The following is a 17157-nucleotide window of genomic DNA, read 5'->3' on the forward strand; positions in this document are numbered from 1 at the left end:
GTGACTGTGACCAGCTGATTAGACGGTCGTTGACGCTTAACTGATGCACCAAGGAAGGCAATTATGTTTCTGCACTGTCAAATAGGTCTACATCTATTCTAAGATAGCATCTTAAATAAATGTTGTGAAAATGTGTTGTGACTTTGAATGAAAAGTTTTAATACAAATAGTTCCAATGGCATACAAGGTTTTGATCTGACGGATATACTCCATCAAAATATGAACGCTTTTTGGATCATATTATCGTATAAATTAAAACGATAGCAATGTAAGCTAGCAATGTCAAGCAAACTTTTTTTTCTGGATTGTTAATTTCCCGGGTCGTGGGTTTCAGAGTAAAAGCGGGGCCACCCCAGAGCTAATATTTTGACGGAATCCCGCGGAGTGTATACTTCACTGCCTTTAGAAGTGTCCGTGTGGTCTGCACTCTGCAGACTCTGCACATCAAGTGGCTGAGCCTCCAGGGAAGCTGCCTGTTGTATTGAATTGATAAGATGAAACACTGATCTCTGTGCATGGGGGGAAGGGGGGGGGGGGGGAACTAGGTTATTAGAGCAGGAGGAAAGATGAAGAGAAATCCAGCCAATATACTTCTTAATGCTATAGAGTGCCCAAGTCTGACATTATGTGTCCTAGCTTGGCAGTGTTGGGGTTTGTTTTGGCAGCAATTTTCTATTTAGCTTTTAGTCATTGTCTTTGGATGAAACTTCATTTAAGCTTTATTCATATTTTAGTCACCTGGAATGTTTTAGTTGTTAGTCTAGTTTTAGTCGACTAAATGTCATATGGTTTTAGTCGACTAAATCTGCGGTTCATTTTGTCTACTAAAATGTATTTTTGGCGGGCCTTGATGCCGTCGTAATGACGGATTTTACACTTGCTGAAAATAGCAGATCTACAAGCTTGTAGATCTTCTATTTTCAGCATGCAACAAGTGTAAAATGAAGTGTCTTTTACTTATACGGGTTCTCTTGTCCACTAGTCCCTTCCTAACATTTTAGTCTAGTTTTTATTTGTTGACAAAATTCATCAGTATATTTAGACTGAGTTTTAGTTTCCATGTAGTTTTCATCAGGTAGTCGACTAAATAATTTTCGTCATAGTTTTAGTCGGCAAAATCAACACTGCTGGCTGGGTCACAGTTTTGTTTCGCCATGCTGAATAAAAGTGTTTAAAACTCTGTTCCAAAAGTAAAGACATTATTACTCATATGGATTATGAAGCCTCAACCGATGGCGAGAAAACGCTCTTAACCCATTCTGAACGGGAACCCATTTTGGTGTTAGCATCATGTTATGCTTTAGCTATTGACGAGCTTGTAGGTCTGCTATTTTTTGAAAAATCGAAGAACGACTGACATTTTTTAGAATCTGATCTCAGGTCAGAATGGGTTAATCAGACCAGTGTGTGTCCAGTGGAAACCTCGTATGAATCTGATCTCAGGTCAGAATGGGTTAACGTTACCGCCGCCGAATTAATAAAATGTGCACCCCCTGGCAAAAAAAATATATATATATATATATATATTTATTTATTTATTTTTCAAACTTAACTTATGGCTTCTGACTGTAGTTTGTAATCATCTCTCTTATCATGATATGATGACTCGCTGTACGGCTGTAGTGCATGTGTGTATGTGTGTGAGCTGCTGTATACTACCTAAATAACTCATTTTTAGGGGTTAGTTAGGGCATTGTAAAAACGCTAAAATAATAAAATAAAGGTTAAAAAAAATCGCTCGCCAAGCAGTCGCACCCCCTGGCGTCAAGTTCAAAGTCCGCCTATGGTCGTTACTCAGCTAAGTAAACGTCGTTACTCAGCTAAATAAACTGCTGCCATATAAGTGAAGACGGTGTGCGGTATCTCCTTTTCTCTCATTAACCCATTCTGACCTGAGATCAGATTCATACGAGGTTTCCACTGGACACACAACTGGTCTGATCAACCCATTCTGACCCGAGATCAGATTCTAAAAAATGTCAGTCGTTCTTCGATTTTTCAAAAATAGCAGACCTACAAGCTCATAGCGCGCCACTCGGTGGCGCGCTATGAGCTTGTAGATCTGCTATTTTTCAATAGCTAAAGCATAACATGATGCTAAACACCAAAAACGGGTTCCCGTTCAGAATGGTTAAACACACTGGTTGCCTGCTCCAACACACCTGTCCCTGTAGGTGTGCAAAATGAGTTTTTTTTTCCTACTTATGAATACCATAACATAGAAATACTCTAAAGTATAAAAGTCCAGTATTCAAAATGTGGTACAAAGTAAAGTAAATGACCTAAACAATGCACTCAGGTGCAGCACTCGAGTCCATGCTATACTTAGTTACTGTCCACCGCTGCGTGCGTGCAGAGTAAGACTCTGTAATCCTTCTGAATCGTGTCCTCGTGTACACCTTCATGTATATCCAGCTCATCATATCTCCCGCTGGAGATCTATCGTTGTGTGTCGAGAGACACGGAGACAGCTGCTGAAATCTAAACCTGGAGCGATAAACGCATGGCTGATGTTCTGCAGACTGACCTAAATTCTGAAATACCATCTCAGCTGCCTAGCCCCATGCCTGCATGGGAAAAGAGGTTTTAACAAAAATAATTGACTGAAGGTAGAAAACCCTCACTATATACTGACACGAACACACCAAACCACCAAGTGATTAGATGCTTTTGTTTATGGCATAGGTACACATACTAGGCAGCTCCCGGCAGGATCCGCCCGGGAGAAACCAGGCACAGCTGCAGGACATGAGACTAATTAATTAGAGCGACAGAGACAGAGAGAGGAGTGTGTGTGTGTGTGTGTGTGTGTGTGTGTGTGCGTCAATTTAACAAAGGTGCAGACCTGATCAGAAATCAGCAGAGAGTGAGTGACGTTTGCGCTACTGTATGTCGAATTGAAGTGGACTTTTTTTTCTTCTCCCTGGGAATAAAAAACGTCTTCCGAGTTTCCGAGGCTATACCAAGTGATATAAACACTGCCGTTTTGTGATTGCTGCACATTGCCACCACCACCACGGAGGTTGTGGGTTCGAACACCACCCGCTTTTGGCTTTGTCCAGCGTCCATACACGATGCAGGGGTTCCCAAAAGGTACAGGCCACATGAAGCACTGCAGGAAAACTGTTGCGCCTTTCTTCGTCCTTTTGTTCAAACTTGACTACAGGAGCGGTGTCTCAAAAACATAGATCTGTAAGCTTCACAACAGTCGACAACAGTCACGTTGGCTATTGGATAACATCAAAACCCATTCTTGGTCAACTAAAGAATGGGGTTTATAAGTGGTTGAACATGGCTGTGCGACAGCGTGTTGCAGTGGGACTATACTATGGTGGACAGATAGATAGCGTGTTGCAATGGGACTACTATGGTACCATTAATCTGAGAGGGAATGTCTGCTGGGCCAGAAATGAGAAAGGTAATGCGGTCGTTCCCGACAGAGGGATGTGTGTGTGTGTGTGTGTGTGTGTGTGTGTGTGTGTGTGTGTGTGTGTGTGTGTGTGTGTGTGTGTGTGTGTGTGTGTGTGTGTGTGTGTGTGCGTGCGTGAGTGTGTGCATAAGCACAAGAGAGAGAGTGAGAGAGAGGAGAAAGGCAAAGTGAAAGAGAACAAGCAAAATAATGGGGTGTGTGTGTGTCTCTGTGCGTCGTGCATGCGTGCGTGCGTTCTGGTGGCTGTGCTGACTGCAGCAATGCGCCAAGGAGAATGGAGGGGGAATATACCCTACAGAGAGAGAGAGAGAGAGGTGAGGAGGGAGGGATGAGGCACGGGTGAGTAAGAGAGAGAGAGAGGGAGGCTTGCGTGTGCGTGTGTGTGTGTGTGTGTGCGCGCGCGTGTGTGCGTGTGTGTGAATGAGAGAGAGTGCGAGCGCGCGCGTGCGTGTGTGTCTTTGCATGTGCGTGAAGGCAGAGTAACAATCCACACCGACTAGCACATTCATTCATCTCTCTCTCTCTCTTTCTCTCTCTCTCTCTTTCTCTCTCTCTCTCTCTCTCTCTCTCTCTCCTGGTAGGACAGGAGGAGAGGAACGGGGGGGGGAGGGGAGGGGGGGAACGGGGGGGCTCTGCTGTTGAGAGAGATAAAGTGTTGCAGTGATTTCTGGAGGGATGACTGTAGGGAGGGGAGAGACATTGAATCTATACAACAGTACATTATCCCATTCTGACCTGAGATCAGATTCATACCAGGGTTTCCACTGGACACACACTGGTCTGATGAACCCATTCTGACCTGAGATCAGATTCTAAAAATGTCAGTCGTTCTTCGATTTTTCAAAAATAGCAGACCTACAAGCTCGTATCGCGACACTCGGTTGGCGCGCTATGAGCTTGTAGATCTGCTATTTTTCAATAGCTAAAGCATAACATGATGCTAACACCAAAATGGGTGCCAGGTCAGAATGGGTTATACATATACGTATGTATGTATAGCGTCTACTACACCATACACTCATCATCATCATCATCATCATCCACCTCTGCTCTGCCTGCACAACATGCATTTACATGATTATAGACGTTCAGTCCTTTATTATATATAGCTTTGGATTCGCATAGTTCGTGTTCAGCCCAGAGGCGCTGCATGCTTCGTGACTCTATATTCGTGACTCCAGCGCTCCGTTGGTGCAGATACAGGGGGGTTGCCGACCCGAAGCGTCCCTTGAAATATCAGGAATCGTCCCTGATTTTGGAAACTATGAAAGTTTATTGCAGTGGTTCTGAAACTTTTTCATGGTCAAGTCCCCCAAACTGATATGTATTTGGCCTTGGAGCCCTTCACTTTTTCTCTGCTTTCTACCATTAGAATTTCTAGGGATGTCCCCGATACAGTTTCTTTGTTCCCGATATCACAATTTCTGTGTTAGCCGATACCAGTGGTGCAGTACTTAGTTTAGACAGTAATTAGTTTAGACTAGTCAATTGATTAGACCAGTCATTAGTCCTACAACTACAACCTATCTCAAACCCTCACCCTAACCCTAACCTCACACGGGGCAGCACACCTAAACCTAACCTTAACCAATGTCTAACCAATGACTAGTGTAAACTAAGTATGCACCCCATTTTATCTTGTGTTCGTTTTCTAGCAGACTCCTCACTCCAATGTGCACTTGCGGTTTGGGCAACTCGAAAGCAAACCTCCACATGCCCCAACATTAATGTTATTTGCCTGCCATAGTGTCAACCGCTTACCCCTGTGTGGGATCGGTGGTTAGACTGGCAAAGTGTCAACCGCTTACCCCTGTGTGGGATCGGTGGTTAGACTGGCATAGTGTCAACCCCTTACCCCTGTGTGGGATCGGTGGTTAGACTGGCATAGTGTCAACCCCTTACCCCTGTGTCGGATCGGTGGTTAGACTGGCATATTCACAGATACCGATATGGACATCTCTAATTATAATCCCTCCCCACTGGAGGTCTGAAAAAATCATTAATAAATCAGTTTAGCTGCCAGGAATAGTTTAATCCAGGTTACTGTCGTTGCTATAAACGACATCCCGCCTTTTGTTTTATGTGTTTAAAATCCACCGTATTGTAATAAATAAAAGAAACTCTGTCTTTTCCGCGGAGATAGAGACTAGATGTTTCGTTTTGATGACGAAACCGGAAATCGTCACATGCTGTGGGCTGCTATGGCTTCTGGGAAATTGAGGCCAATGCAAATTAATGGGGTACAACGCCTCATGGAGACGGGTCTTGTTGTGCGTCTTCCGGGTGCACCAAGATGGTGGATGGTGCGATCGGATCATAACAAACCGAGGGACCTTTTTTCGCTGGATTTTCACGGATTAAAAGCCCAAATAATTCAGCGTATGCTCTAAAGGTAATACAACAATCTCGGCAGCGTAGGGTAGTTGATTAAAATTCAGGTTACGCGTTTAAACCAGTCAAACTGTTTTAACATGGTGAATCACATCTTGATGACATCATCAAGTTGTGATTCACCATGTTAATGATTTTTTTCTATAGTAAACACATAATGGGGGGCTTTTTTATTATTTCCACACAACAGCTCTAAGGTATATTAATGACATAGTAAAATGTTGAAAATGGGTGGTATTCCCCTTTAAGTAATCAATTGGCAGGTGTGGGGTTGCCATGGCAATCAATTGGCTGAGGCAGAGGCTGAACCAAACGAAAAGTCTTAACAAGAGCTTGTGACTAATAAAAACAAGGGGGACACATGCAGGTTATTTTTTTCTCCCCCATAAAGTACAGTACATCTCCACGTTAAATGTTTATTTAGCAGCGTTTTATCTTGCGCTGGCAGAAAGACCTCCTCCTCCTCCTCACAGAGAGAAGAGGAGGAAGAAGAATAAGTTACCCCGCAAGGCAACGATTATGCTCTTTGATCACCGGTGACAATGGACACACAATGGATGGCTGATAACACCGCCAGTGACAGAGCGATATGAACACTTAACCCATTCTGACCTGAGATCAGATTCATACGAGGTTTCCACTGGACACACACAGGTCTGATCAACCCATTCTGACCTGAGATCAGATTCTAAAAATGTCAGTCGTTCTTTGATTTTTCAAAAATAGCAGACCTACAAGCTCGTAGCGCGCCACTCGGTGGCGCGCTATGAGCTTGTAGATCTGCTATTTTTCAATAGCTAAAGCATAACATGATGCTAACACCAAAACGGGTTCCCGGTCAGAATGGGTTAAACATGTCTGCCGTTCCCCGCTAGCTGCCTCCGTTTCTTCTCCCACGGATGACTAATAATGCTCACGTACAATGCACACACACACACACACACACACCCATGAGGCTGTGTGCGGTGTACGTGTGTATATGCGTGTGCGTGCATACTGCACGTTTGTACTTTATTGTGAGGAGCTACAGCGTCCCTACAAGTATACCGTAGTAGAGTTTTGATACTTTTTGCGAGGACCTTTTGATTGATTGATTGAAATGTTTATTAAAACCGTTTGCAGAATTACGGTACATTTAAAGCACGACTCGATACAAAGACTGTTAACTGCGAGCGACGACCCAATAAAGCATTACAAGAGGATCCACCTTTTATGTTTGTTTTTATGGTTAAAACTGATTTGGGGGGACGAAGATGTACAATTTGAAAATTATTCAGGTTGGGGATTATGATTAGGGCCCATTTCCGTTTAGTGCTAAACACCTTATCATTAAACTTCTTTGCCTTTTTTTTTACCATTTTGAAAAACATAGTTCAACTAGCCGATCTACATCGACACGTTGTGAGCTTGTAGATCGACTATTTGAATAGTAAAAAAAAACAAGATGTTTAGGGATAAAAGGTTTATAGCACTGACGAAAACAGGGCCCTTAGAGCAGTGGTTCCCAAAATGGAAGGGGCCCTTGAGGGAGTTCCAGGGAGTCCCCCAGCTAAATGATACTTTGGAACCAAATGGACCCTTATGGGTCTGTAACTCTGAGAGTACACATTCTCAGAGTTAAATTAACATTGATTTTACAATATAAATTGGGGGTCCCAGAGATAGAAATGCCATTAAATCCGTAGTTCGTAGACTAATGCATGTCAAACTGGGGGGCCGGTCCCCTTGAAATGAAACGGGTTGAGAATCTCTGCTAGAGCTGTATGAATCTTCTCTTATTGGGGGTCCCATGGGGGGTCCGCGGGCTAGTTAGTGTCACTGTGGGGGTCCTTGGCATGACAAAGTTTGGGAACCAGTGCCCTTATTAGGCACCGAGGATATGTTTAGGGGTTAAAGTTAAAGAATTGCCGTATACTAAAACATTATCGATGTCCTCACGAGTATGGTAATACAAATGTGTGTGTGTGTGTGTGTGTGGTGTGTGTGTGGTGTGTGTGTGTGTGTGTGTGTGTGTGTGTGTGTGTGTGTGTGTGTGTGTGTGTGTGTGTGTGTGTGTGTGCACACAGAGCAGCCCAGCGTGGGTTCTGCTAACTCAGCTCATTCAGTCAAGCCAATTAATTACAGAGAAGTGCTAGAAGACGGAACAGCATGTAAGAACACACACATCGACTGCTACTACACAATACACACACACACACACACACACACGCACACACAGTACACACACACGCACACACACCCACTCATGTACGCAACTACGCACATGCAAACACACCACCACTACACTACAGCCTATACCTTTAAAAAAATGCACACACATATTTATCGTCACAGACGGGCAGAAACCTTGTATATACAGTATCATTCCTTTTTTGGGGGGAGGGGGGGGGTAAATGAATGGCCCACTTTGTTGTACAAGACTGTCACGCAAAAGTAGTAGTTTATTTATTTTTTGTTATTTGCGTGAAGTGAACGTGACAGTGGTTGTACAGTAAGTGCGCCTGTGGGTTTTTATCGAACCAAGGAAAAATATTAACAAGCTTTTTGACTGCATGGCCTCATGGCCGTGGCTCAGCGGTCCAGGCACCTTGGCTGGTAATCCAGTCTGGCAGTGTGCCGCGGGTTCGACTCCCGATCCCGACAGCCTTTATCGCATGTGTCCCCCGTCCCCCCCATCTCTCTCCCCTTTTTCCTGTCAGCCTACTGTCTGTCCCTCCTTCAAAAAAAAGAAAATTAAGGTGGAAAGCCTAAAAAAAAAAAAAAAGCTTCGTGACTAAATAAGAACCACACATTGGATCCATTTGGAACCGGACACATAGACATCAAAGGAGGCTTCACCCCCTGCCCTTTCACCAGGAAAAACCTGCCCTCTCCAGACCACGAAAGCAGCCTTTATATACCACGGTGAAAGAAATGAAAATGCGCCAATTTCCTTCCCATGCCATACCCGAAGGCAGCATTCAAGGATAATTAATTACCTTTTTTTTCCCTTCTAACTCTCCTGAACTTGAAGTGCAGCATTTTAGCCTTGAAAGAATGTGTCCTCTGTGTGGAAAACCCATGTCGTACGACATGCGGTACGCCGCATCTTCAGCGGCTAACGCTTGTATAGATCCACTATTTGTTTTTTTGCCAAAAGCGTGCTTTTTAGGGCAGGGGGTTTTCAACCAGTGGTCCTTGAGGGGGTTCCAGGTGGTCAACCAGTTAAAGGTTCTTAGATTGATTTTGAGGGGAGCTGACATGTTTAATGTTTGTTTTTAGTTAAACAAACATTAAAAAACGCCATTGACAATAAAGAGAGTTTAATGTTTGTTTTGTCTGTGTTTGTTTTACATCACCATTACATCACCTAATCTTAATAGCAACATGAGTTGGCCCCTTCTCAATTCTATTTTTACCCTTAATATAATAGCGGTTATATTAGTTAAATCATCGGTAAAATTCGGCATCGGTTAATTTACAAGAAGTCTACACAAATAGAGAATGTAGAAGAATTGTTATTTGTGATCAACGTTTGTCTGTTATCTCTCTTAACCCATTCTGACCTGAGATCAGATTCATACGAGGTTGACACACACTGGTCTGATTAACCCATTCTGACCTGAGATCAGATTATGTCAGTCGTTCTTCGATTTTTCAAAAATAGCAGACCTACAAGCTCGTAGCGCGCCACTCGGTGGCGCGCTATGAGCTTGTAGATCTGCTATTTTTCAATAGCTAAAGCACGACATGGTGCTAACACCAAAATGGGTTCCCGTTCAGAATGGGTTAATGGTACCAACATCAATACAGCATGGAATTGTAGACAACATCTTATCCAACAACGACAACTAAAAGGTTCTACACTTTGGGCTCTGAGAGGCTAAATGTCATCAAATGGTGGTCCGTCCGATCTGTGGCTCAAATGCCCATTACTACGAAAAGGGTTGAAAACCACTGTTTTAGAGAGTTTCAGCCCCATGCCTCTCTCACACTCTGCACGTCCTTGGCCTGAAGTAACTGTGTTTTTGCTGCAAGTGGGGGGGACATGGGGGGGGGACATGGAGGGCTGAGAGAGAGAGAGAGAGAGAGAGAGAGAGAGAGACACTGGCTTCATAACGCGTTGTCATCACATAAGAGAGCTCCAAAATGCTGCGCTGCAGCTTTGCAAAGTAGATGATGCACAATTGCACAGACATACACACACACACACACACACACACACACACACGTACACACACACACACACACACACACACACACACACACACACACACATACACACACACACACACACACACACACACACAGCAATCCCCCAAAGTGAAAAAAGAAAAAAAAACACATTCTGAATTCTTCGCCTGTTAGAATTTGCTCATAATAAAGGTCTTGTGAAGCGCTATGAATCAGCAAATAAATAAATACAAATATTTCCAGCAGATCATCAAGTAAAAATAAATAAAAGTGTGGCAAAAGGCAACTGGCATTGTGAGCTGCAGAATTGGCTATTTCTTGCTATTTAAAATGCAATGATATGCCCCAAATATAGGGAGGCAGAGTGTGTTGCGGGCCAGACGACACTCACACGCAACTAAAACAGTGTTTAGGGAACTTTTATGCGGAGTGGTTGTCGTGACTCGTGAGAAACGCTGCGTATATGGAGTGCAGAAGATGGGGAGGCATCACATCATCATCAGATCATATCACTGTCAAAGAATTGATTTCACACTCCCTGAAGAAGGCATCCTGTTTAGCCGAAACGTCTGTTCAATAAAAGTTTCTATAGCATCGTGACTATATATACGAGCTGTGCGGCCTCTTTTCTTTGTCCAAGGTTTGTCTCCCTGCGGTCAGCAGCACCTCCCCACTACCGGTGTGCGCTCCTACCTTTTTGTTCTGTTTTGTTCTAAAGAATTGATTTAAAAAACACTACTGCCGGTCTGTAAAACGTTGAATGATTTAGAAATATAGAGTATTTCCGATCTTTTTTGCTACATCGCCAGACGGACCTCTCAGGTCAGCTGGGAAACGTCTAGCTTTTCTGATCCCTGAAATCAAAACTAAACGTTGGAGAGGCAGCATTTTTACTTTTTAATGCACCAAATATCTGGAACAAGCTCCCAGAAAACAACACGCAGGTCTAGCTGGCACACTGTCATGCTGTTTCTCTCTCTCTCTCTCTCTCTCTCTCTCTCTTCTGCACTGTAATTTATTTTTTAAATGTTTTTATTGTATCCTAATGTACTTTTATAATGCGTTTCCTTTGCTTAATGCTTTATGCAAAGCACATGAAATTGCCTTGTTAAAAAATGCGCTTCAAAAACAAACTGGCCTTTGCTTGCTTGGCTGCGAGTTGATCTGTTCAATACAATACCAAGTGAGCATAATATTATATACTGTAGCATACTGTAGTTGAACTCTTTGAACACCTTGGGGCCATTGTTCATTTTGACAACAGTCTTTTTCTCTTTTCAATACATTTTAATTTAGTTTTAGTCAAATTATAGCCATCTGAAGTGTTTTACTTTAGTCTAGTTTTAGTTGATTAAATATCCAGATTCTATTCGACTAAATCCACAGTTGATTTAGTCGACTAAAATGACATTTTTAGTCAGGCCTTGATTGCGTCCTAATGCGTTGTAGCGCGACACGTTGTGGGCTATTTTCAGAGCACAGCGCCCAAGATAACGCAACACAAAATGACTTGTCCTTTAGTTCTACTGTTGTTGCTGCCTCTGTTGTCATGACGGGGGCTTTTTTTTTATTAGCATCACCATTGACCGTACCTGGACTGTTAACAAACCTGCTAATATAGTATCCAATCAATCAATCAATCAATCAATCATTTGTGTTTGCTGTAGACGGCGTGTGACGCATGGCTCTAACCTTCAGAGCGCAGAAGATGCAGGAATCCTCCATGCACTTGTGTGAAGTCAGCTGCCGGAAGCTTCTCCGGAAGATGTCAAGATGCCACAGGACCTGCAAGGTAAACACACACACACACGCACACACACACACACACACACACACACACACACACACACACACACGCACACGCACAAGACCAATAGTTAATAGGATGACTCAGTGTACGGCGCTATACAGTTGTTGGTTTTTCCCTGCCAGGGAAGCTATGCATTGTGTCAGACATCAGCCTGTATAGTATACTGTACCCATGATGACATGTAAACCTGCTGCTCTCAGTGAAGAACTGGCACTTCTTATCAAACCTGTTGTGTAGCATATACATACAGTATGTCTTCATCCACCCCCTCTCTTCTGTTCCACCTCTCTCTCTCTCTCTCTCTCTCTCTCTATCTCTCTCTCTCTCTCTCTCTCTCTCTCTCTCTCTCTAAAACGATAACAATGGAGGACTGGGTCTACATAAGATCCAGTGCAGGCTTTAATGAGCAGGCTTTAATCTCATCGGGGCTGCTGCTGGTGGGGTGTTGTTTGTGCCTATAGCTGCCTGCACGACGTTGGCTATTTGCTTCTCCTAATGTAAAGTGTGTTTGTTTGTGTAGCTGTGTGTATGTTATACGGGATCACATGAGTTGAGTAACTGTCCCGCGGGGTGTTTGAGCGTCCCGATAGTAGTATACGGGCTGAATTGGAAAGATGTGGGTTTTAATGAAGTGCTTTTAAAAATCCAATGCTCTAATTCTGCCCCTTTGGCTCTAGTGTATGTGTTTCTCTCCTTCTCCCTCCCTCCATCCCTCTCTCTCTCTCTCTCTGTGTGTGTGTGTGTGTGTGTGTGTGTGTGTGTGTGTGTGTGCACTGGAGTTGAACGTTACATGGACACGTTTGCTGACGCGTTGAGAGAACAATGGGTGAATAGATGATGACGGAACCAAAAAAACAATATAGGAAGGAAGGAAGGGAGAGAAGCAAAAACAAAGATGAGAAATATCTATTGCGTAAGAGAAAAAGACGCCTGACTGACAGCAAAGACAGACAGACAGACAGACAGACAGAACAGGTAGAATGTACCGTTCTCCCTTCATAGAAATGTAGTGGAGTCAAAAGTAAGTTGTAAATTGTAAATACTCAAGTATAAAGTACAGAATACTCAACACATGTAGGCTATACTTAAGTACAGCACTCGCGTAACAGTAAACGTACGTTGTTAGAACTCTCTCTCTCTCTCTCTCTCTCTCTCTCTAGTGCACAATTATATATATATAGGGAGAAGTTCTTGGAACATTAATTCACACAGTGTTGAAAGATATATTGACACAAGACTGTCCCTCAGGCACGCACGCACCCACGCACACTCAATCTCTGACGCACGCACGCACGCACGCACACACGCATGACTCATTATTCATAAACAAGCTCACCAGCCTTAGCGATGCAGAAGGGCTGTCAGTGTGTGTGTGTGTGTGTGTGCTGTGCTTGTGTGTAGGCACTAGACAGACAGACAGACAGTGGGTGGGGGTGGGTAGGGGTGTGGTGTGGTGGTGGTGGTGGTGGCGACGAATTGCTTGCTGACTCTAGTGCAGCGTTTCTTAAAGTTTAACCCCTCAGTCGCTCTATATACTTAATGCAACGCAGAGCTGCTATCTTTGCTTTGACATGATGTCATGCATGGTGACACTTAATTGGTGATGCGTGGTTGAAGAAGTCAGGGGAAAGGGAGCCGAGAGTTTCACCGCATGCACAGTTCATAGAGAAGTTTGGTCACGTACAGGCAGGTGGTTTTAGGAGCATTATTAATCCAATCATTGTCAAGGTGAAAGTCCGGCTGTGATTTCATAATGTTGAAGTTTGTTCCTCTCACATATTTATTTATTCTCTGCGGACGCTACGGGTCATCGCACGGCAGCCATGTTTGGAATATAATGTGGGCCTCTTCCTTACTGTCGCTGTTACCAATGAAAACAATGATGGCTCAGTGGTTCTCAAACTTTCAAAAAACTAATTTAGACCATAACTCTCAGAGTTACACACCCCGTAAGGGGCCATTTGGAACGGCTGACTGCCGCATCGGCGAATGGCGTGTGGGACTTGCACACACTCATACGCCCACATAGTAATGCAGCATGTTAACCCCTTGAGTATAGTATGCGCCTTTGAGCACGGCATGAACCCCCTCGAGTATGTCTGACTGAACTAACTCCGCAAGCTACGTCTCATAAATACAACACCCCACCATAGCATATAATACCCGTTGTCATATAGCACCTGTCTGTCTGTGTAAGACTTTGTGCAGTGCAGGCAAACGTCTGTGGAGAATGAAGTAATCAGGTGTGGGCACTTGGAGCTCATTAGGTCCACTGGCAGTGGCAGAGCCTGACCAGAGCCTTTTCTGGTGGTTCTGGACAACCGTGTATATATATATAAATACCGGGTACTGTACTCCCTGTGATGGTGTGGAACGCGTGTGTCAAATTCAAGAAGTCGGTGCGGCGAACCGGTTCTCCAGTTTCATGGATTACAGAGACGTACACGCGCACACACACACACACACACACACACACACACAGACACACACGCACACACACGCACACACACACACACAGGCACATGCGCACACACACACACAGGCACAGGCACAGAGATGTGATGCATTTATTGTAAGATATTGCTGCTGTGCAAAGAGCCTTTCATGCAGTCGAATCATCGACTGCAAAGAGCCTTTCAGTCGGATCATCCATATCGTCAGCTGCAATTCCCAGGTCTCCTTTTGGACGATATCTACCCCCTATAATCATCTCCCCCAGAGCTTCATCCATTGACGTACTAAACTACATGTGGTGTATATATATATATATATATATATATATGACACACTGCACAGTCATCCATCCAATAAGTGTAATAAATAACTCTGTTCCTTTGGGGAAGCACTTTGTCCCCAAGGAAATTAATTGAGTGATTTAGTCCCCCTTTAGCCCATTCTGACCTGAGATCAGATTCATACGAGGCTTCCACTGGACACACACTGGTCTTTATTAACCCATTCTGACCTGAGATCAGATTCTAAAAATGTCAGTCGTTCTTTGATTTAAAAAAAATAGCAGATCTACAAGCTCATGAGCTTGTAGATCTGCTATTTTTCAATAGCTAAAGCATAACATGATGCTAACACCAAAAGGGGTTCCCGGTCAGAATGGGTTAGTAGTCATCTGGGTATTCGCCTCCGCTCATTTGCATATATGTGATGTAATGTGTCGTCTGCATTCACCCATCCTAATTATTAGGAGCAGTGTCTGTGGGAGATGCAGGTGTAACCACTTCGTAACCCCCGTCGTCCATATTCTGAGGGGAAAATTTGACAAACGAATTGCTGATCTACGTACAAGCTTCACAATGCATCGCAATGAGATGCATTGTGATGTTTGTATTGTGTTTGTAGATCTGATATAAGCACCTCAAGTCCAATTCTCTTAACTACAGCAGTTTAACCCATTCTGACCGGGCACCCATTTTGGTGTCAGCATCATGTTATGCTTTAGCTATTGAAAAATAGCAGATCTACAAGCTCATAGCGCGCCACCGAGTGGCGCGCTACGAGCTTGTAGGTCTGCTATTTTTGAAAGATCGAAGAACGACTGACATTTTTTAGAATCTGATCTCAGGTCAGAATGGGTTCATCAGACCAGTGTGTGTCCAGTGGAAAACCTCGTATGAATCTGATCTCAGGTCAGAATGGGTTAACCCATTTTGGGGCGGGAACCCCTTTTGGTGTAATGTTATACTTTAGCTATTGAAAAATAGCAGATCTACCGAGTGGCACGCTATGAGCTTGTAGGTCTGCTATTTTTGAAAAACCGTGAATATGTGGCATGTCCTCTCTGGAGCGAACGTTTTTTAAATGTCTAAGAAGTCAGGCCTAATTGGTCACTCTGCTACTGTCACCCATTGAAATGGTCTCCCGGTGCTATTTTCACTGTTTTAAATAGACATTTGTCCCGGACGATGAAGGTCTAACGACCGAAAACGTCAATTTAATAAAGAGCATCCTTCTTTTGCGAGCTCCAGACAGACAGACAGACAGACAGAGAGTGTGCGGGACACTTTTCTTTATAGATCATTTAAATCAAATAAAATATGCCAAGGAGATATTTGCACGTCCACTTGGTTCAGATGCAGGTGCGTTGGGTTGGACAGTGAGAACTGAAGCAGTCATGAAAAAATAAATGTATTTTATGAACCAAATTCCTGCACACTGCTCCTCTTGCTCAGCAGCATTGTTTTATGCTACATATACAGCTTATTATCGTCCTGGACTCTTGGCACATTTACCATTGACAATAAAAGAGAATTTACGTCATATGTGTCTGAACAAATCGACTTTTTGTGGAAACACAAACATTAAATGCCATTGGCCCGATATATATATACAGTATATACATAAATATAATAAAATATATTCCCTCCTTCTGCAATCTGCACCATATACACCTTGCTGTTTCGCGATGCCTGCTACCGTTCACTTCCTTGTTTACGGCTCAGAAAGAATGCCTCGTATCTCCTAATCTATAGGGAGCTCTCTGTGGTTCTGACCAAAGAATGCCTCGTATCTCCTAATCTATAGGGAGCTCTCCGTGGTTCTGACCAAAAGAATGCCTCGTATCTCCTAATCTATAGGGAGCTCTCCGTGGTTCTGACCAAAAGAATGCCTCGTATCTCCTAATCTATAGGGAGCTCTCCGTGGTTCTGACCAAAAGAATGCCTCGTATCTCCTAATCTATAGGGAGCTCTCTGTGGTTCTGACCAAAAGGGCATAATACTGATAGTCTTCATTTCTGACTTCAGCACGCCTCTCGTTTGGAATATTAACGCTTCTAGAGAGACTTTATATAGCGTGACCAGCGCGAGCTAAGAATGGAACATTATATGATCTTTGTCCTCCAAAGAGGATGATACGATCTCCAGCCATCCATGCAACAGTGTCTCCATATTGTGAAGTAACTTATTAAATATGGAACATTCCCTTTGGACTCAACCTTCTTCGCTGGACTGAATTTCCATAGGTCATTTAAAGCCTTGGTTAAATTTCCTGCCACCTTAATATGTATACTGTAGCTCTCCATTGTAGGAAAAGACTGACTAATGGTGGTAACGTCCTTCTGGAGGAAGCTGTGCAGAAGGTGTGTTCAGGACAGGCAGTGGTTGGTCTCTGTGTCAAACACACTCAGGTTGTTGTTCCCATTTACCCCCCAAATACAAACATCTTTGTCCCGGTGATGGTGGCAGAGTGCCATGCTGAGGCAGGTGGAGGAGTTTCCTCCGGTGTTAATTAAAGGCCAGACCATTGTGGTGGTGTCCATGCAGCGTGTACATTATCCAGTCAGATGGTTGTATTGTATCCTCCATGGGTAAACATGACCTTCCCAACGACAAAGCCGAGT

The 17157-nt window shown here is 43.7% G+C and overlaps 1 protein-coding gene across 4 annotated transcripts in view; it reads right to left on the minus strand.

Annotated features, from left to right (window-relative positions):
* The window catches only part of LOC308332643 (uncharacterized protein), a 160420-nt gene that overhangs the window by 112934 nt on the left and 30329 nt on the right, over window positions 1-17157 (minus strand). For all 4 annotated transcript variants that reach the window (XR_013965729.1, XR_013965730.1, XM_080788649.1 and 1 more), the window contains exon 3: window positions 11687-11779. Coding sequence is in view for 2 of the 4 variants with exons in the window: in XM_080788649.1 (XP_080644775.1) it covers window positions 11687-11779 (93 nt within the window). In the remaining 2 variants the exon portion in view is untranslated. The remainder of the gene's footprint in view (window positions 1-11686; window positions 11780-17157) is intronic.

This window comes from Protomyctophum bolini, assembly GCF_963924005.1.
Source record: "Protomyctophum bolini genome assembly, chromosome: 18".
NCBI lineage: Eukaryota > Metazoa > Chordata > Actinopteri > Myctophiformes > Myctophidae > Protomyctophum > Protomyctophum bolini.